Source organism: Lutra lutra, chromosome 6 (genome assembly GCF_902655055.1).
Source record: "Lutra lutra chromosome 6, mLutLut1.2, whole genome shotgun sequence".
Taxonomy (NCBI): domain Eukaryota; kingdom Metazoa; phylum Chordata; class Mammalia; order Carnivora; family Mustelidae; genus Lutra; species Lutra lutra.
In genome coordinates, this window is record NC_062283.1 from 70290605 (window position 1) to 70312390 (window position 21786).

The 21786-nt window shown below is 40.5% G+C and overlaps 1 protein-coding gene across 1 annotated transcript in view; it reads left to right on the forward strand.

Annotated features, from left to right (window-relative positions):
* The window catches only part of DCBLD1 (discoidin, CUB and LCCL domain containing 1), a 66940-nt gene that overhangs the window by 36464 nt on the left and 8690 nt on the right, over window positions 1–21786 (forward strand). The window contains 7 exon segments of the mRNA XM_047734682.1: window positions 3906–4040; window positions 5628–5679; window positions 9063–9135; window positions 14080–14213; window positions 19313–19353; window positions 20727–20936; window positions 21490–21614. Coding sequence (XP_047590638.1) covers window positions 3906–4040; window positions 5628–5679; window positions 9063–9135; window positions 14080–14213; window positions 19313–19353; window positions 20727–20936; window positions 21490–21614 — 770 coding nt within the window.

Consider the following 21786-nt stretch of genomic DNA (forward strand, 5'->3'; position numbering starts at 1 on the left):
GAAACCCCCCACCCGCCATTGGGCCCCATCCTCCGGACTCTGCCTGAGAGTTTCTCTCTTCCTCTGCCCCTCCCCCACCTCCCTAACCCCTGCCCACCCTCCCCCACCCCCAAGTGGGCCTGTGCTCTCTCTAAAATGAATAAATTTCTTTAAAAAAAAAAGTTTGGGAAAGTCGAAGTTTATCCATGGGTTTTCAGCTACACGGTCAGCTACGCGAGGGTTGGCATCCCTAACCACCACATTGTTTGAGGGTCAACTGTATAATTGCCAAACTTACTAAAAGACTAGACCTAATTATTCCAACTACAAAAAGAAATAATTATGTAATATGATGGAGGTGCTAATTATTCTTATAGTGACAATCATATTAAAGTATACCAGTGTATCAAATGAATATACAGTACACCTTAAAATTACATATATAATTTAGTTCAAAATGTATTTGAACTAGAGAAATCCAAACAAGTTCTCACTGATCATCAGTTTAGATTTGCTTCCCTCACTGTTTTTATTAGGACTCATTGGAATGCTACAGAAACTGGAGGAGGGATTTGTATCATTATCATGGTTTGGAGAGGAGTATATACACTATTATTTCTTCCTGGGAAAGATAAGTGTGGTTAGAAAAATATTCTGATTTACCAATAGCAACACGTTACTTGTTATTTCATTTTTATTCTTAGATTTGCACTGATCTGTGCAGAGAACAAAGGAATTTCAAACATATGTAAAACAAAGTTGCAAAAGTCAAGTATAAGTAACCTGACTCACTTTAATTGTGAAAAAATGTTTATTCTACATAACTCTACCAAAAAATGGATTTAATATAAATTGCTTCTCTACCATGCTGCAAGCACTGTTAAAGCTTACAAGCAGCCATATATTTATTACACTAGTGATTTTCTTTCCTTTCTTGTTCTTCCACATTTCTCTTCCCGACTTCTTCATGATTTTTTATAATGCCAGGATTAAATCTTTCATGCATCTTTATAATCAGGTTTGGCTTTTCAAAACTGTTACAAACAGAAGAACATTTAACTTTATTCCAATTCTAACAATATTTGAAAGGCCACCACATACCAGGTCTTGTATAAGCTGCCGGTGATAAAGTGATGGATAGAAAAGTTTCTCGCCCCACGGAACATAGTCTAAAAGGAAAATAGAAATTATTTATTTGTTTCTCTTAATGTATTCACTCATTCATTTATTTATTTAACTACTTATACTAATTACTAAGTACTTCTGCAGCTCTCTTTATATGCTAGGTGCTATTCTAAGCAGTTTGCTACTATTTCATGTAAACAATTGTACATGATGAGTAATCTCTAAAGAGGTAAGTCATCATTTTTAATTTGGATTGCACTATAACTTAATAATAGGGAACAACAGAGAGTTGAGGCATGAAAATAAACACACAACATTTCTCTTTTATTCAATTACATCTTCCAAATGTGAGACCTGGACAGGACAAAAGAGAAGTCCGGTCCCATATACAGGAGAGAGATGCTTAGTGGGGGGTTCCTCATCCTCTTCCAGACCTTTTTCTTTCCCTCCTCCTTCCTTAACCTGTTGTCAACACTGCTGTCACTGTGGACTGTTAACCCGATGTTGCTGTTGACTCCTTCCATACTGTTTTATTTGGGGAGAAGTTAATGAAGAACCCCTGTCTTCAAACTTTGCTTGTTAATCCCTATTTTCTTAGAATTACTATGTCTTACATACATGATTTGCAAGAGGACTGTTTACAAACTAAACTTAAACTTGAGTAGTTTGAGGAAGGTCTTTTTTTCTTTTGTAGTTCCAAATCTAATTTTGTCCTTTGAAAGTCCATGGAGCTTCCTATTGCTTTTCAACTAACTTATTCTAGAAATGATGTACTGTACTCTTAATTGCATAAGTTATACTACAATATTTCAAAAGCCTTTAGAAATTTCTTCTGGTTTTTTATAAACTTCATTTTGCAAATCAAAATAAATTATATGGGTTAACCAAAAGGTACTGTAAGAGAGAAATAAATGTGTAAACTGCATGAGAATAAGATTGTTACCATGCATTGAACAGTCTTAATTCTGGAAACCTCCTTGAAAAAAATATTTGTGACAAAACCAAAAGACAACTGACAGAATGGGAGAAGATATTTGCAAATGACATATCAGATAAAGGGCTAGTGTCCAAAATCTATAAAGAACTTAGCAAACTCAACACCCAAAGAACAAATAATCCAATCAAGAAATGGGCAGAGGACATGAACAGACATTTCTGCAAAGAAGACATCCAGATGGCCAACAGGCACATGAAAAAGTGCTCCATATCACTCGGCATCAGGGAAATACAAATCAAAACCACCATGAGATATCACCTCACACCAGTCAGAATGGCTAAAATTAACAAGTCAGGAAATGACAGATGCTGGCGAGGATGCGGAGAAAGGGGAACCCTCCTACACTGTTGGTGGGAATGCAAGCTGGTGCAACCACTCTGGAAAACAGCATGGAGGTTCCTCAAAATGTTGAAAATAGAACTACCCTCTGACCCTGCAATTGCATTGCTGGGTATTTACCCTAAAGATACAAACGTAGTGATCCGAAGGGGCACGTGCACCTGAATGTTTATAGCAGCAATGTCTACAATAGCCAAACTATGGAAAGAACCTAGATGTCCATCTACAGACGAATGGATAAAGAAGATGTGGTATATATACACAATGGAATACTATGCAGCCATCAAAAGAAATGAAATCTTGCCATTTGCGACGACGTGGATGGAACTAGAGGGTATCATGCTTAGCGAAATAAGTCAATCGGAGAAAGACAACTATCATATGATCTCCCTGATATGAGGGAGAGGAGATGCAACATGGGGGGTTGAGGGGGTAGGAGAAGAGTAAATGAAACAAGATGGGATTGGGAAGGAGACAAACCATAAGTGACTCTTAATCTCACAAAACAAACTGAGGGTTGATGGGGGGAGGGGGTTGGGAGAGGGGGTGGGGTTATGGATATTGGGGAGGGTATGTGCTATGGTGAGTGTTGTGAAGTGTGTAAACCTGGCGATTCGCAGACCTGTACCCCTGGGGATAAAAATATATGTTTATAAAGCTGTAAAAAAAAAAAAAAAAAAAAAAAAAAGAAAGAAAGTATGAATACCCAAGTTTTGTAGCAACATGGACGGGACTGGAAGAGATTATGCTGAGTGAAATAAGTCAAGCAGAGAGAGTCAGTTATCATATGGTTTCACTTATTTGTGGAGCATAACAAATAGCATGTAGGACAAGGGGAGATGGAGAGGAGAAGGGAGTTGAGGGAAATTGGAAGGGGAGGTGAACCATGAGAGACTATGGACTCTGAAAAACGATCTGAGAATTTTGAAGGGGTGGGGGGTGGGAGGTTGGGGGCACCAGGTGGTGGGTATTGTAGAGGGCACGGATTGCATGGAGCACTGGGTGTGGTGCAAAAATAATGAATACTGTTATGCTGAAAAAATAAAAAATTAAAAAAAAAATATTTGTGAGTTTCTTCTAGCAAATTCAGGAGACCCCTAGAATATCACCTCTGTGAAAACATTTTCTTGACTACCTAATGTATTTGACCTTTGTTAGTCTTCTTTTACAAAAACTGAAACCTATCTCTTGGGTCGTTCACAATTAGCTAGTTCAGCCTATTGCTTATCTAGATTTAGCCATACCCCCACCCCTATCTATACTGATAGCTTGTCAGTATCATCAAGTCCACATTTAGGCACTAATTATAAGTTCTAATAATAAGCAAAATTTCAGTTGGGTAACAACTGCAATCTTAAATATGTGTTGTCTTCTAAAATTCACCTTTAAGGAAAAAAAATACCATATACCAATTCTTTGTGCTGGTCTAAGTTTTGAATTTGCCAAAAGTGTGCTTTGTTTTTAGGACCATATTGTGGAAGTTTGCCTGTCCCCAAAGAACTCCTATTGAACACGAATGAAGTCACTGTTCGCTTTGAGAGTGGATCCCACATTTCGGGGCGGGGATTTTTGCTGACCTATGCCAGCAGTGACCATCCAGGTATAGCAGAAGATCTAGGTGGCCAGATCTGTCAACTTGTGTCTGTCTAAGAATTCCTCTTGCTCCTTTTATCACCATCACGGGACAGAATTGTGACCTAATATAGAATATGTGAAGAAAGAGAAAGATGCAGTGTCTTTGTAAGCCGTTAGGTCTGAACTTGGAATACTTTTATCAAGCATGTTAGATTGATCAGCTGACCTATGTGAGAGAGGTTGATCTCATTTTCCTAGAAACCTTGGATGATGCATCTTTGGGGCTTTTTTAAGGTCTGGTTATTCTCTGGAGCCCTCCCCAACATTTCTTAGCCTAGGGAACAAGCCTTTTAACCAGTGGCATCTCTGCCCTCCACACCCTGCATCCAGTCACATACACCAGTGCACCAGCATGGAGGAAGCATGGGAGTGTGTGTCACATGTGAAGTCACTGTCACAGTGTGCTTTAACCTTGGAGCTGACACTTGAGCAAGAGAGAAGGGGAGTATAAAAACTGATGAGGAAGGAAAGCATGACCTCTTGTGCTCCAGGGTGATTTCTGTACCCACACTCCATGGCTGCCCAGGGTCACAGAAGTACCCAGCGTTTCTGCTCTCGGTCCCTGCTGGCAGAAATGTTCTAGAAAGGGGGTGCACCTTCATTTCCCTCTCAGCCAATCAAATCTGGCCAATCCCAACAGACCCCAGCAGGTTGAGCGTTCACCATCTGTTGCTCCCTAACTGAATATGTTAAGGAAAGAAAGAATTTTTGTAGCTAGTGTGGAATATTTTGGAAACTATCCTAGGTTGATCTAAACGCATTAAAATCCATTGCATTTTAGCATGCCCATTGCTGGGTGTTCATTCAGTTCTGTTTTCCAAAGAGCATTCTCTTTTTTTAATCAGAGTGGAAAGGTTATATTCTCAATAAACATGTGGTTCCATGGTCACTCAGATGCCTCTAGCTAAACTGCTAAGTTAAAACGTTCCCAAACCTTCTCTATGAACTACATCAGGCTTTTGAAATTGTTTTCCTCTTGCCAAGGGAAGTTATTATACACATGATCTTTGTAGGCATGTTGTGGACAGTAATGAACCAGTGTTGGTTTTTCTGTTTGAAATAATTCCTGTTACCCTTCATTGGGCAATTGCTGAAAAACCATGGTTGGTGGTAGGAATGAGAAATGGAGGAAATAGGTTAAATCCTGAAGACAGTATTCTCAGTTTTAATTTATTTTTAAATGGACAAATTCAGATAATAACTAGATAGTGAATAAATGCTTTTTAAAAATCCATTTTTAAGCCTGAGTGGCTTAGTCAGTTAAGCTTCTTCCTTCTGCTCAGGTCATGATCTCAGGGTGCTGGGATCAAGTCCCACATTGGGTTCCCTGTTCAACAGGGAGTCTGCGTCTTCCTCTCCCTCCACTTCTCCCCCGCCACCCCTCACCTTGTGCTCTCTTACACCTCACTCTCTCTCAAATAAATAAAATCTTTTAAAAAAATTTTTTAAATCCTTTTATTTAAAATTACTTAAAAATCTTTTTTTTTTTTTTTTGAGCATGAGTATCCTTCCATTCAGTTTCCTTATTGCAATTATCTTTTTTTAATGACAGATTTGATAACGTGCTTGGAACGTGCTAACCATTACTTGAAGACAGAATACAGGTAAATACAGTGTCCAGGCTGTGCTGCAGGCGTATGTTGCTGGACATTATGTTTTCCTTCACATTAAACCAGATAAAGTAACTTATTGGTATTTAATGTTTTTAAAATCATTTATTTTGTAAGTAATGAATACTTGAAATGCTTTCCTGTACAGCAGAGATCAGCAAACTTTTTGTCCAGGGCCAGATAGTAAATATTTTCAATTTTGCAGGCAATGTAGTCTCTTTTGTATCTATTCATAGTTTCTGTTGCTGCTGTGATATGAAAGCAATCATGGACAGTATGTAAACAAACGTGTGTGGCAGTGTTCCAATAAAACTTTATTTATAAAAACAAACAGCAGTGTGGATTTGGCCATGAGCTACAATTTGCTGACCCCTGAGTTCTACTATGAGTACCAATGAGCCATAGTGGAGTCTAGAATGTGCTTTTTTTTTTTTTTTTTACCTGGCCAGCATTTGGAAGTTACTTTTGGTAATTCCTTCATGTTCAGAAGGAGTTCATTTTGTCTTTCTCGCAAAGCAAAACTTACTGAGAATAGGAGATGAAATTTTTGATTCCAGCTTTACTTTAACTGGAAAAATTACTGAATCTCTTTGATGTACCTTTCCTCGTCTATAAAGTAAGAGCAGTCTGGAGCAGAATTTCTCAGCCTTGCCACCATTGTTATTTTGGGTTAGATGATTCTTTGTTATGAAGAGCTGTGCTGTGCCTTGTTGGATATTCACCATCACCAGTATCCCTGGCCTCTACCCTCTGTGTGCCGGTCGTGATAACCAAAAATGTCTCCAGATGTTGCCAGATGTCTTCCAGGGCAGGCAAAATTCACACCCTGTTGAGAATCACTGGTCTAGAGGGGACTGTCAGTAACAACACCAACAACAGCTAGAACTCCTTAGAGTGCTTTCTTCATGCCAGTCACAGCTCCCTAGGCTTTGCATATAAATAACTCAAGTGAATGTTCCAGTGGGCCTGCAAGGTGGGTTCTGTCAGACCCTGAAAACAAGCACAAAGTAGTTAGGTAGCTCTCCCAGGGCTACACACTTCATGAGTATGCCCAGACAGTCAGGCATGAGCGTCCATGGTCCTGACCATCTCGGATATGCTAGTAAATGAGATTATTTTATATGCAGAATCAAGTCTAGTGTTAACTAATATTAAGTCTAGCAGATAAACAAAAAAGAAAGTGGCCAATAATAGAAATAATTAGACAATAATTAAAGTGACCAATAATTATATTTGCCCTATAAACTTGCCGTTCATTCATCATGGACAAATGCCAGCCTTCTCTGAGATCTTTCCAGCCATACCTACAGAGTCCCAATGGCAATACGGCCTCTGGACATCAGAGGTCCTTTCCTGTCCTACAAAAAAGAATATACTCAGGTCTGCGGGCTTATGATGCCAGACCATATAGGCTACAGCCCAGCCATTTTGTAATGTTTAGGTAAGATGAGGTGTGTGACTAGTACAGGTCCACATTCCCTCATCTGTGATTGTGAAATGTAGAAAGCTTTAAAAGTCAAAAGATTTTGGGGCGCCTGGATGGTGCAGTCGGTTAAGCACCCAACTCTTGGTTTTTGCTCAGGTCATCATTGCCAGGTCATGAAATCAAGCTCTGCCTGGGTTCTGTGCTCAGCGTGAAGTCTGCTTGAGAGTCTCCCTCTCCTCTGCCCCTCCCACTCATGTTCTCTCACTCTCTCAAGTAAATAAATAAATCTTAAAAAAAAAAATAAGTAAAGAGATTTTTGTAACTCATTTGATGGCAATACCTGATCAGTGCAAACCTAAATTCATTTGACAGCAAAATTGAACTTAATTGAGTTATACAGTCTTTATGCATTGGCCTTGATATGACTGGTCATGTATCTGATACAGAGATATTAATATATGCAGCCATCAAGTGAATAAGGTCTGAAAATCTAATGTGTACCATGACTGTAGCAGATAACACTGATTTCTATACCTGAAATTTGCTGAGAGTAGAACTTAAATGTTCTTGCCAAAAATATGTTATATGTGTGTGTGTATATTTAAATATATACATTTATATATTAATATATGTGAGGTGATGGATATATTAATTTACTAGTTGGGTAACATATACCAAATCATCATGATATACATTTAAAATATCTTACAGTTTGCAATTATATCACAGTAAACCTGAAAAATATATGTATACCTTCTATTCTGATTACACAAGTAATTTATAACTAATGTAGACCATCACTACCCATGTGTGGCTATAAAAGACTTATAAACTGTGACTAGTCCAAATTCAGATATGTTATGGGTATAAAATAAACTACAGATTTTGAAGACTTGATACCAAATGAAAAGGCTGGAAATATCTTGTTGAAAAACTTTTGTTCATTACATGTAGAAATGGTAAAATTTGAATATATTGGGTTAGCTAAGATATTTTATTAGTTCTGCCTTTCTTCTTTACCTGTTTAATGTGGCTACTAGAATATTTAAATTTATGTATGTGGTTTCCATTAAGTTATTATTGGAGAGTGAGTGCTAGTGGACTGAATCAAGATATTACAGAGTCAAAGGGCACAGAAAGTGAAAGTTTCTCAAAATACTGATCTTGGAGAGAATCCAGAGATAATCTTCCTTGTCTTCTTTATATTCATGAAAAACACAAGTTGTTATTTTATATATTTTAAGCATATCTTTTTATAAAAACAAGATCATGCTATGTATAGTGTTTAGAAATTTGTTTTTAAAAATTTTATCTTGGAGGGGTGCTTGGCTGCTCAGTCCAAAGGGCATGCAACTCTGGATCTCCAGGTTATGAGTTCAAGCCCCATGTTGGGTGTGGAGATTACTAAAATAAATAAATAAATAAATAAATGAACTTTAAAAAAGTAAATAAATAAAAATAAATAAAAATAAAAAATATATCTTAGACACCTTTGAATCAATTAAGATGCATTAGGGAAGCTCGTTGTTTAATAGAATTAATAATGAATCCTTATATAAAACAAATAATTATTGTGTAAAACTTGCCTTCAGGTTTACATTTTAGATTAATCTGTGTTTTCATAAGTCAGTTTCTGATTTTTTATTAAAACAAAATATGCCTGGGGTGTCTGGGTGGCTCAGTTGGTTAAGCGGTTGACTCTTGATTTTGGCTCAGGTCATGATCTCTGGGTCCTGGAATCAAGCCCATGTCAGGCTCTGCACCCAGTGGGGAGTCTGCTTGAGGATTCTCTCTCTCTCAAATGAATGAATCTTTAAAAAAAATTTTAAAAACCCAACATATTTCCTCCTGCACGTTCTATGGAGGAGAGAAAATACATTTAAGTATAATTTATACTTTTTAGTTTAAGTGTAATTTAATAAAATATCAATTCTTTATTTCCTTTTTCCAGCAAATTCTGCCCAGCTGGTTGTCGAGACATTGCAGGAGATATTTCTGGGAATCTGGTGGATGGATACAGAGATGTAAGTAATTGAGGGTAATTTTAGGGCAGGAAGGAAATTTAAAAAAGTGTTTATTGCTCTGCCTAAATTCATCATAAAGTCACGTCAAATAAGATCTAAAACTCTGTAGGTAAATGCACAATTCTCTTTTTTCTGAGAATAAATGAAATAAGTATAAAAACCAAGGTTTATTAATGCATGCATTCCTATTTTTAGCATTTACACTTAAAACCTATGAGTATAATTCCATCTATTTTTTTAATAAGAGGTCATCTGGTATTTTTTTTGTAATTTATTTCTTTATTTTAATGCTTCCATTGGTCCTTGTAATAGCCAAGGACATGACCGTTCACATCACAGAGTAACAACATCACATCTGGGACCAGGAAAGCCAGCAGCCCTGCACTTCTGTACTAGTCCTTCCTTCCTCACACCCACAGTTTCTTCTGCAGAACAAGACTCTCCAGTTGTATATGTTGTTCCCAGAGAAAAATATATTCTTAAGAAGTCGTTTGGCTAAAGTATATATCCTGTCTCCAGATACACACTCCTTCATTTCTTACTATTTACGGATCTTAATCCTGGAAATTTGGTATCCGATTTTTGAATATTAACATTGCTACTTAAACTAGTTGAGTTTCTAGCACAAGAGAATTAGCTTGAGTTATTAGAAATGTGAAAATCTGTGTAGTGATGGAACTTTTCTAAGAGTTATTGACATGTGTCTTCATGCATCGAAGAAAACATACATATTCCAGAAGATGGATAATTTCATCTCCAGTAGGCAGGAAACAGACCTGGCTTTAATTTTTGCTTTTAATAGATTCTGATTCTGGAAGAAGCGTACTTTGCTATTTTGCTCTTTGTTTTCTTTTTCATGTATTGTCTTTATTTGCAAGATTGACATAGGATATGCATTTGGCCTATAAATTGTTTGAATCTTAAAATGATTTCTCATACCTCAATTTGAGATATACTTGGCACAGGCTATTTCAAAATGACTTCAGAAAATTAAGGGAAATAAACAGTTGAAGTATAGTTTTCTCCTCAGCAATAGAAAGTCTCTTTGTTATTTTTTCATCCACACAAGAAACTTCAAAAATATGTGCAATATTCTTGCTTTAGTTGTTTATCTCGCTTGTTCTTGACAGAGCTCTGTGTTTTAGTACAGCAGGTAAATAAACGACCTCCTGCATGGTAAACCTGAGTACATGATCCGTAAGTGCTAGCAAACAGGTTTCCTATTCAACTCGAGTTGGTTTTTCATATCATTTGCTTTCAGAATGACTTTACCTGGAGGGAAAATTTGTATTTTGAAAACTCGTCTTTTCCAAGAAGGTTTATTGGTGCCTTTTCGTATATGTTGATATCGTGGCTGTATGAGTTACCTGTTGCTACATGACAGTATGACTCCAGACTTCAATTAAAACAACCCATGTGTTATCTCTTGTGTTCTGTGGGTCAGGAGTTTGGATACAGCTTAGTTGTGTTCTCTGCTTCAGGATCTCACAAGGGTGCGTCCAAGATGTCAGCTGGGGCTGCATTTCATCTGAGGCTCCGCTTTGCCTCTCAGCTCACGTGGTGTGGGCAGCACTCAGTTACTAATGGATTGTCGAACGGAAGACCCCGGTTTCTTCCTGGATTTTGGCTGGAGGCTGTCCTCCGCTCCTTGCCATTTGGGCCTTCCTGACGTCCCTTCTTGCTTCTTCAAAGCCACCCAGGCAGACTCTCCTAATAAGGGAGCCTTCTAGTAAGACAGGTGATAGCCTTATGTGATGTGATCCTGGGAGTGGCATCCCATCACCTTTGCTATGTGCAATTAGTAGAAGAAGGCAGCAGGCCCCGCCGACACGGAAAGGGATTTCACGGTGGGAGAATACCAGGAGGCGGGCATCCTGGAGGGTATCTTAAAGTCTGTCCTCCATGGTGCCTTCATCTTCGGAAATGTGTTCAGTGGTGGCATGTCCTTCCTGGAATCATCTTTGCAAAACCAAAGCATATTCTGTAGGTCAGGATGACAGAATCTGTAAAACAAGTTACTAGAGAAGCTGTTAACGAAGCAGGTGCTCCATCTCAGGAAAGAAATACATTGTCTTAAAGAACAATGACAGAAAAGAGATTGGTTCATTCACTAGGATCTAGTGAACTTCAGAAGTCGTTCATACCATCAACCTGCAATTTCATGAGCCAGGCAGGTGTTCTTCTCAGTGTCTGTTGCGTTTCTTTTCCTACAGAATTACATTTAAATTATTTCATTTGAGTGCTGTTCACTAATTAAAACAGACCAGTGATGTGGCTTTCCTATATTTACATATCAGCAAGGCTTGGACCTCGAAAATAGCTAGAAAATCAAAGTATAAATTCTGCTGCTCTTCAAAAGGGAATTTTTAAGGGTCAAGTTCAGTGAAAGTAAATTTTTAAGATTAATAACAAAAATCTCCAATTTAAGTGAACATCAATTTTATTTAAGTTGGTTGGCTAAGAGAGGGATTTTTTTTTTTTTTTTTAAGGAAACAATCCTGGAAAGGGCTAATAATTTTATCATAATACTATAAAAGCCAGATCTGGTGGTTAGTCTCTTGAAGTTGTATCCTATGGCCCACGTTTGATATTACGGAAAACATGAGCTGCAATTGAATAAATTCCATGAAAAGGTTATATACATACCATTGGGGTCCCTCAATAGTGGTCACTGTGGAGAATGGGAATGTACGTTGGCCCATGATGCTTGTATTAGGTCCTATTGCTTGTTGACCTGTGAACCTGGCCTTTTATAACCAAGGAGGCCTTGGACATGCCAAGTCCAGTGAGAGCTACCCACTGGGCAGGGCTCCTGGGATAAAGACCATCCCATCCCCAGAACAAATTCCAAGGAGGATGGATGATCCCAGGGATAGTGGGATTATCTGCCCAGTAGACCACTGGACCAATTTGTTTTTCATTTTGGGGCTGAGAGAGCTGGGCAGGTGTGTGTGGACCCTCTAGTAGGTACATAGGGGGCCCATTAGAATCACAAGATGACACCCACTAGAAAAGATACCAGACATCATGCAGTCCAGCCTTTTTATTATACAGAGGAATTGGGAAGCCAGGTCCAGAGTAGTGACATGACTTAGTCACACTTGGTAGAGTTAGAGGCAAAGCCAGGATGATGAGCTAAATTACCAAATTTAAATTCAGAGCTTTTCCATTACAAATGGCAGCTGCATTTTGCATCCCAAGAATCTAAAACAATGATAACAAACCTGTTTAAAAAAAGAACATCCCAGAAAAAAACAAAAAACACCCACAAGCTGCCTATTTAGTTTAAAGATCATCTTTTTTGCATCTTCTAATTCTTTTCTTTCTCCAAAATCAAGGAGGGTAGTATCTGCATCTGTCTTTTAGCATTTTCATATTTCTTTTCTGTCAGGAACTCTTCCCCTCTTTTGGCTGTGATAGTCATTATTGCAAACCTGACTCATTTTCCAGATTTAATCTAGTTTGGGAAATACATGCTCTCTCAATTAAAGATCACAAAAATTTTCAATTTCATTGCAACCATGTTATTACAAAATACGGTTGGTCTCCTTGGTGCCCTAGATATTATAACCTTAATCCAAGAGAATTGTTCTATGGCAAATTAAGGCAACAGTGTTATCATTAACACAAAGAGAAACTCCCAAGTCCACTTACTGAGATACAATTTCATGAGCTGGTTTTGTCAGTTTGGCATTAGCCATCATGGAGAAGTGAGGCATTGCTACAATTTATTTAGAAAATGCTGTTCCTCAGCTCCTCAGTCCTGGGCTGACTGCCTAATCACTTCCCCGCACAGGTCTGTGCCCACAGGGACCTCGGGGCCTGGGCACCTCATGAACTAGTTTCAGTCCTACCCCAGCCCCACTGCCAGTGGGCCAGTTCCAGTCCCAGGGCCACCTGCTAACCGGCCGGTCAGGTGCTCCCACTTGCTTGGTCACTCCAGGCAGCAGTGTTGGAGGACTGAGCAAATGCCAGCTGTTTGACGCTTCCAGAAGAGACTCAGGAAATGAGATAGAGGCTGTGGGCTCTGGGTTGCTCATTCTCATAGCTCTAAGACCTTTGTGAAGTTTTTTGTTCCATTTAATATTCTGTGGTTGACATCACCATTTTGTTTTTTGGTGCCTTGTTCAATCTCTGAATTAATTATAAAAGGAAACTGTGGTATGGAAGGTTCACATTCTCAAATAATCCTTGGTGTATCTGGGAAAGCAGATGTAAGAAACTGAGGAGTTATCTGTTCCTGCTTAACCAGCCACACCAAAATTTCGTGGCTTAAAACTGCAGCCATGGGGGTGCCTAGATGGCTCATTTGGTTGGATGCCTGCCCTCGGCTCAGGTCATGATCCCAGGGTCCTGGGATGGAGCCCAGCATGGGGCTCCCTGCTGGACGGGGAGCTGCTTCTCCCTCTCCCTCTGCTATTCCTTCCTCAGCTATGTTATTTGTTGATGAGTTTGTGGGTCAGCAGGTTGGACTGGTCAGTTCTTAATCTCCCCTTGTCTACAAGAGCTCCTGCAGTCATGTGGCACGTCAGGTGGGGCCAGAGGGTCAAAAGTGGCCACGATGACATGTGTGGCAGTTGGTTGGGCTGTGTCATCTGCAGCAGAACCAAGCAAGTTACGACGTCCATGCCATCAATTGGAGTACCTACACGGGGGTGTGACAGTTGGGAGGCGTTATTTCCTGGGGGGGCCACCACGACTGTAAATTACCTACTTCCCTCTCTAGTGGATGGGTGCCCAAGTTGGTGTAAATGTGGGAACTCCGAAGTCATTTTGAGATGGCTATACAATGATTTTTTCCCCTCCTCTTTTACTTTTTATTTAAATGAATTATAATGTAGCAAATAAGGATCCTGACCACATGTTATAAGAAGATGGAAACCTCCCACCATATTTTAAATGTGTTCTTGAGTAGCCGTGAGTGATGATGTTGCTGTATTTCAGACCTCATTATTGTGCAAAGCCGCCATCCATGCGGGAATCATTGCAGACGAGTTGGGCGGTCAGATCAACGTGCTTCAGCGCAAAGGGCTAAGTCGATATGAAGGAATCCTGGCCAACGGTGTGCTCTCAAAAGAGTAAGTACTTTGTCTTTTGTTCTGAGTAGAAGGTAACCCCAAAGGCATAATTTATCAGCTCACAGTTTGGAAGGGACAGTGGACTTATGATACCAGGGGTTCGTCAGCTCCAAAGAATGTGTGTGAGTGCTTCAAGCAGCATTTTCGGTGTCTTTGTGGAAGATCAGCCCAACAGTAAAGACGCTCACTGGTTATGCAGACAAGTGAGTTGAAATGGCACATCTCTGAAGGTCTGGAGCAAAGGAATGTTTCTACTCTCAGGTTGTTTGGGAGGAGAAAATAAAGGCAATCCGTTTTCAGTTTCCCCAGTTTTAATAAATTACTGGTTATCTGCAATATTGCCAAAGGTACTGAAGGAGACGGGGAACTAAAATAAGCCTCCATAGAACTGCCAAGCTCCCCAGAAGATCCCCTAGAGACAAGCTCCTAGTGATGAGTAATAGTTGGGAAGTGAAAAAAAAAAAGAGGGCTTTTGTTAACATACACCTCTCTGCTTGCTGGTATCCTCTGCTCTTTCAGCTTCATGACAAAAAAGTATGTCAATTGTTCAATTGTTTTAAACACTTCAACCTGAGCTTTTAATGCTTTTAGGTTTCCTCAGCTTCTGGAGTAGAAAACAAGAGCTGTTAGAACTAAATACAAGACTGCCTTGTGGTCCAGGTTGTCTACCCATAGAAACAGGCAGCTTGGAATGGGCCAGAGGGAGGCTGTCCTCGGGTGGATGCCTTGTGAGAGAACGGTGATCCTCAAGCCACTATGTTTACCTCTTGCTCCCTCCCTATCGGCCCCAGAAATGTCTTCCTGCTACCATGACCCCGTATTTTTGGACAGGTTGTCACATAGTCTTGGTCCCAAAAATATGGCACAAGAGAGACTACAGGCATTTCAGGATCCAGAAGTAAGAAAAAGGAGGTCAGGGCCTGTATCCTCTACCACTCCCTAGACCATGTGCAGACCACCAACCATCCCCGCTCTAACCCCCTACCCTGCCATTTTGCTGTGGTCCCTGCTTGTGTGCAAAAGAACACAATCATGTTTCTCTGTTCTGTTCTCCCAGTGGGTGTGGACCATCTCAACTGGTGAAAAGAAATTACATAAGGGGGTTGATAGCTTCCCCGGTTAGCATAAATACAGTGACTCTGATGTAATTTTGAGAAAGTTATACAGTAGGGTTTTTTTCCCTTCTGCTTCTGCTTTTTATTTAAATATATTACAGCTTAGTTTAGTAATATTGTAGTTCAAATGGGGATTCTGACTCTGAGTTATAATACTGTTTTTTGGGAAAATGTATCTTAAGTTCCAAAGAACCAGTTGATGAACTCATAAGTGAACTTAAGGACCAACACCCATATCTGGGTTGAGGTTTTGTCTTAAGTTCACAGGAGAAGGGATTTGGAAGCCATGGCTGAAGTTGGGGGAGAAATTGGTTAGGTCACCTTCATGAAAGAGGCAAGTCTTGGGTTTGGTGGGAGGCAGGAACCAGGCATATGGGGACACGAGAGCAGAGTCAAAGCCCAGAGAGGGACAGACACAGAGGATTTGTGGCAGTGAGTGCGCCATGCGTGCATCCAGGGCCCTGGCTGGCTGGTGGCTGAGGGAAAAGACAGAGCTCCAATGGGCATTCCTGAGTCGGGGCTGCAGGTGGGGTAACTGGACAGGGTTTTCCAGTCCATGTCTTTCAGAAGCCACGCAAGTGATGCTGTATATAATCTATAGAAGGCAGCCATCCACTAAGGACTGGGTGCATGCGGTCTGCCCTCTGATGGGCAGGCTCACCGCTCTGTCTTTGTGTTCCTTGTTTACAATGGGTAGGACTCCCCTCTCCTTTCCCCCTGGATAAGACTTTTAGCTTTGAGAGGCCCCAAAGTGTTCTTTTCCTATTGTGTGAACATTCAAAGACAAATCAGTCCCAAATTTAAGATCTAAAAGCTTAGTAACAGAGTACCTTTAGAAAGTAAAATCCTTACTCAAATAAATAAAATGTATATATGTGTGTATTATATTTAATTTTATGTATGCACACATGTATTTTATATATACATGTATGAGTTTATACGTTATGTACTATATATAAATATATGCATGTATGTATTATATATACATACGTGCCACATATGTACGTACATATATTTTTTCACTTATGTATTTACCTCAAGGTTTTTGGAACATAAATATTATATTCCGATTTATAATAAAAGTGATGACTTATACACACTAAGCTGTGTCAGCTTGATCTTGACTTTTGAGGATCTGTTTCTGTTTACATTTTTTATGGTCTGATATATTGACACCAGGGCACTATTTCAGGAATATGCCGTGCTGTGGCCTGGATTTGTTGGGAACCGCATCTCCGGATAGGAGCAAAGAATTGCTCTGGTTTTAAATCTGTTTTTTAGGAATCTCTTGCCTATGTTTGTATACATTTCGATGCTTCTTTTGTAGAAAAATAGGATCATAAAAAGTTGAGCTTGTACTACTAGGATTTTATTTTACTTTTGAAAAAGCAATTATTTAAATAGTCAAAGAGAAGTAGACATGTTCTTAATTACTTCTGGGCTTGATACAGATGAAGTCACTTTCTGTAATTGGAAATTAAATGTTGGTGCAAAGAGAAGAGTCCAGAAGTGTCCACCTTGAATGAATGAGGAAGAGTTTTACTTCACACCGCGTGTGGTTTTTTTGAACAAATTGTTGGACTTTTGTTTTGGTGAGAAGAGAAAGTCCAGAATTATTTCAAGGTCCCTTCTTCCTTTTAGCTCTGATTTTGCTCTGGCTCTTTGTCCTGAGCAGAGAGGAGTAAGTGACATGTGAACACATCTCTTGCACTCATCCCAACTCCCAGGTTTTGGGGGGCAGCTGTTTTGATATGTGCTGGTTCGCTGTGGGGGAAGCAGTGCGCCTACGGTCATTGAACTTCTGTTCCCACACATGATTGTTTGGTGTTCAGGAAAAAACACAGAAGGAAGCGCTGCCGCTGAGGAAGAAGGAGTCCCTAAAGTAAATATCTAGGGTTCTTCTGGGATTCATCCGGGTCGGGTCACTTCCTTGATTTGAGGAGACCAGAATGGAATCAGGAAGAGAGCCTGACCTCAGCCCGAGGGTGAAGGCTCACACCACCAGCAGGGAAGGCCTTTCTTTTGGTTTACATCAGCCTCCTCCTGATTGTTTCTGGAGAGCCCTCGGGGAAGGCTGGCAACTCCAGTAATCAGACTGAATTCATTCACCCTGATATGTGACCGCCTCAGAACCCCTTTGTTTCTAAAAGAGGAGGTTAATTTACCAATAGAATTCTCTGAGGGCTTGTACTTAGCTTACTAGAGGGCAATGGAAAAAACGTATTCCAGCTGATCACAGAAAAGAGCCAGGCAGAGACCTGTTCCAAGCAGAGCCTTCCTTGGCAGTGTCTTCCCAGGGCTAACTCCACAGTTATCCTTCTTTCCCTAACTTCTCTTTTTCAACAACAGCCAAATAAATATTTTAGTGTCCTGTGGCAGTGGGAACAAGTTGAGGCCCTCCAAGTTACCCCGATATCAGGTGGCTTTATTTGGGTAAAATTTTAAGTGTAATACTTAGTGCAGGAACATGAGAAAAAATGGAAAAAGCAGTCACATAGAGGCTCTAAATAAAATAATGAAACTTCGAATGTGAACAAGGTGAACCTTTCTTTAAAACTTAGGAGAGCTGGATCTTCTCCCCAGCTTTGGTGCTATCGTGAATTGCGGCAAGTGCTGGGCCCCCCATGGGTCCTCCTTTTCCTGGGAGAAGTGATGGGTGGCTGCGCTTTAGTCAGTGCAGAGGTTATAAAAGAACCTTATTCAGAATGGTAGGGCTGTGGAGTCTCCACTGGAGAGTGGACAAGGAAGATGTATGAAAACGTCCATTCCAGGGAGTTAGATTGCCTGGTACTTTGAAACGACAACAGCCACAAGAGCTTTGATGGGAAGGTTCTTAGACTCTTGTCCAGACGCTTTCTCGGTTCTCCGAGGATTTCAACGTTAAGGACTCTTTCTGTCCATGGTTGCCGGATATAATTCAGAGTTAAACATTTAAAGAACAAGAAGTACTCTCAGACTGTAAAGTAATTGAGCACAGCAGTGACATCTACCTCTTGGGCTTTCTCTAGTATCAATATAGTGAGTACTATGCATGCAAGATTCATCTTGAGAACTCTGGATTTTCTACGTATTTTTATGCTGTTGAGTTGGTAAGGGATTTACAAAAAGGTAGATGCAGTCTTGGGCCTTAGGAATCTCTTCCCCACAAAAGGAGACAGCGGCAGAACAAGGCCGATAGGATGTTTGCCTGTGAAAGTACCCCACTCTGTAGAAATCTGAGTCCACAGGCCCAGGGATTAATGCCAGCTCAGCCATGGGACTGTACCCCAGCAGCGAGGCCCAGCTCAGGCCAGGTCCACGAGATGCTGTGAGTTTTCTCCCGCCGCACCTGTCATCCAGTATTGGGATGGCTCACGGCTGTGTGTCGCTTGCCACAGTAGGGAGCAGCGTGACTGGAGGGAGACGGAGCTGAGACTGCCCCAGAGTGGCACTGCTGGGGCAGGACCCCTCGGGGAAGGAGCAAAGTTTGTGGAGAAGGCAGCCTACAAACGACATGGTCATTCTTCAAAAAGTGACCCGTCTTCTTCATTTCTCTCCGTCGTCCTTGACGATAGACCGCGGCCGGGGTGCGTCAGGGCGACTACTGAAGCAAATGGGAGCATTCAGGGCTGTCATTCTTTCTGCCTCCAATGCCAGAGATTAATTAACTGGGTCTTAAGGTTGTTCCCGAGACTGTATGTGTGCACTTCCCTTCCCCACACAATGTGGCAATGATGGAAACCACGCAAGATGTTGAACCTACAGCAGTGACTCACAGTCCTGGCCACTTGCCACCTGGGTGGCTTGAGGAACATTGCTTCCCTTCAATGGTGCTGAGTTTCTCTCTAGAAGGCCAGTGACAAAGAAGCTAAGAGCCTTGCCAGGGTGCGGCGAGGATCCCATGAGGTGCGGGAAGGTTCTGTGGTGCCTGGGCTGTGGTGCTGTGTCTGTCATTGCGATCCAGGTGAGCAACTCACCTCCTCCTGTTTGTGTTTATTGTTGCAGTGGTTCCCTGTCCGACAAGCGATTTCTCTTTACCTCCAATGGTAAGGATCCTGTTTCTCTTAAGAATTTGATATTTTAAAGTCTTCAGTGGTAGTGTTTCCTCCCAGGCCCCTCTGATGATATAGTTTAAAGGATTTTATTTCTTTTCCCCCCCACAGGTCACACAGCACCAAGTATGCTGTAACTTAAAAACACCAAGACAGGGGCACCTGGGTGGCTCAGTGGGTTAAAGCCTCTGCCTTCGGCTCAGGTCATGATCCCAGGGTCCTGGGGATCTGGGTCCTGGGGATCTGCCTGTCTCTCTGCCTCCTTGTGATCTCTGTCAAATAAATAAATAAAATCTTAAAAAAAAAAAAAAAAACACAAAACACTGAGGCAGTAACTCAATTAGCATGAAGTAGAACATATTTTTCTTTATAATCTAAGCTCTGTCAAACTTTATACCAAAAAAGTAAAAATTCAAAATGCCATTTATGTTAAGATAAATGCCTTTCTATTAGATTTTAACAGGAAAAATCTTTTATTTATTTATTTATTTTAAAGATTTTATTTATTTATTTGTCAGACGGAGATTACAAGTAGGCAGAGAGGCAGGCAGAGAGAGGGGGGAGGCAGGCTCCCCGCTGAGCAGAAAGCCCAATGCAGGGCTCTATCCCAGGACCCTGGGATCATGAACCGAGCTGAAGGCAGAGGCTTTAACCCACTGAGCCATCCAGGCACCCCAGGAAAAGTTTTTAAATATTACAGTTTGATTTATGTTTATCTTGAATAAAGTGATTGAACATGAGTGTGCAAAATAAAGGCTTTTTAGCCCCTCCGTCACAAAATACATTCTGTGGAAATATTCTCTCAACATAAAGTAAAATGTTTCCAGGAGAACAATATGAGTATGTCTTCTTTGTCCAGGAGAGGAGTGTAGCCTTTATTTGCTAACCTCCGCATTGTCTTGGACATGGTAAAAGTAAGGTCCTAAGGACAATGTTGAGTACAATTTACTGATCTTCAGAGCACCTGGATGTCCTTTCTCTTCAAGGACACAGACAATAAAGTCCCCTCTAATCAAATGAGAAGAAACTTCGGTATTTTAAACCTTTAAGACACATTGTACTTTGCTGAAATGAGAGTGAATTTAGAGATCTCAAAAGGAAAATCTGTAGTGGGAACAAAGAGATGTCCTTTATAGGGGATGTGACTTCAGTGAGATACATTAAAAAGAAAAGTAGCAAGTGGAAGGGACCATAGTACAAATGAGTCAGATGAAAAGTATAGGTTATTAAAAACTCATAATTAAACAGTTGATTTGATACCAGAATGGAAATAAATCAACTAAATGATTCTAGATGAGTTGGAGTACTTTTGTGTGTGTGTGTGTTTATATCTGAAATACTTTCTTGGCTTTTTTTTTTTTTTAAAGGTTGCAGCAGATCATTGAGTTTGGAACCTGAAACACAGATCAGAGCTTCTTGGCAGTGGGTCAGTGAGATGGGAGAAGAGGTTCACTGGTCTCCTGGCCATGCCCCAGTTCAGGGCCAAGACCTGTCATGGGCTTCAAGGGACAGTGGCCAGAACCGCAAACAGCGCCAGTGGCTAGAGACTGATTTGGGAGAGAAAAAGAAAATAACAGGTACAGTTTCACAAATACGAAATGACGGGCAGTTGGAATTATATTTCTGAGCTACATAGGTACCTCTTTAGTTACATCAAAGTATTCTGTGTCTTTTCTAAAAGTAACAGGCCTTCACATTGTCTTGATGGGAAGAGCCTGTGTGCAGATTTTAAGTGTGGATATATGGATTAGATTAAACTTTTTTAAAAGATTTTATTTATTCATTTGACAGAGAGAGAGAGCACAAGCAGGGGGAGCAGCAGAGGGAGAGGGAGAAGCAAGCTCCCTAATGCAGGGCTTGATCCCAGGATCCAGGGGTCATGACCTGAGCCAAAGGCAGATGCTTAACTGACTGAGCCACCCAGGTGCCCCTAGATGAAACCTTTTTATGGCATGTTGTGGTCAGGTTTCAACATGCAAATAAGAATAATTGGTCTGTAAAATGATTTAAGATTTCAAGGAGGAAACAAGAAAAAAAAAAAGAAAGAAAGAAAGAGAAAAGAAACCTGGAATTGTACTACATGCTATATATATTGTAAAATCTAACCTATCAGTAATATTTTCTTACAAGGAATTATGACCACAGGATCCACACAGTCAAATTTCAACTTTTACGTTAAGAGTTTCGTGATGAAGTTCAAAAACAACAATTCCAAGTGGAGGACCTATAAAGGAATTGCGAATAATAAAGAGAAGGTAAGAGCAACTGGAGGAAAGAACTGAGTGGGAGAGCAGGTCGCCAAATGTTTTATGTGTATTTCCAGATAAGGTAGCACTACCTTAGATAGGTAACTCAGCCTTTGTTGGCAAAGCCTTATAGCTTCACTACCAAGTGTGTCTGCAGAACGACAGCAGACCTGGGTTCCTG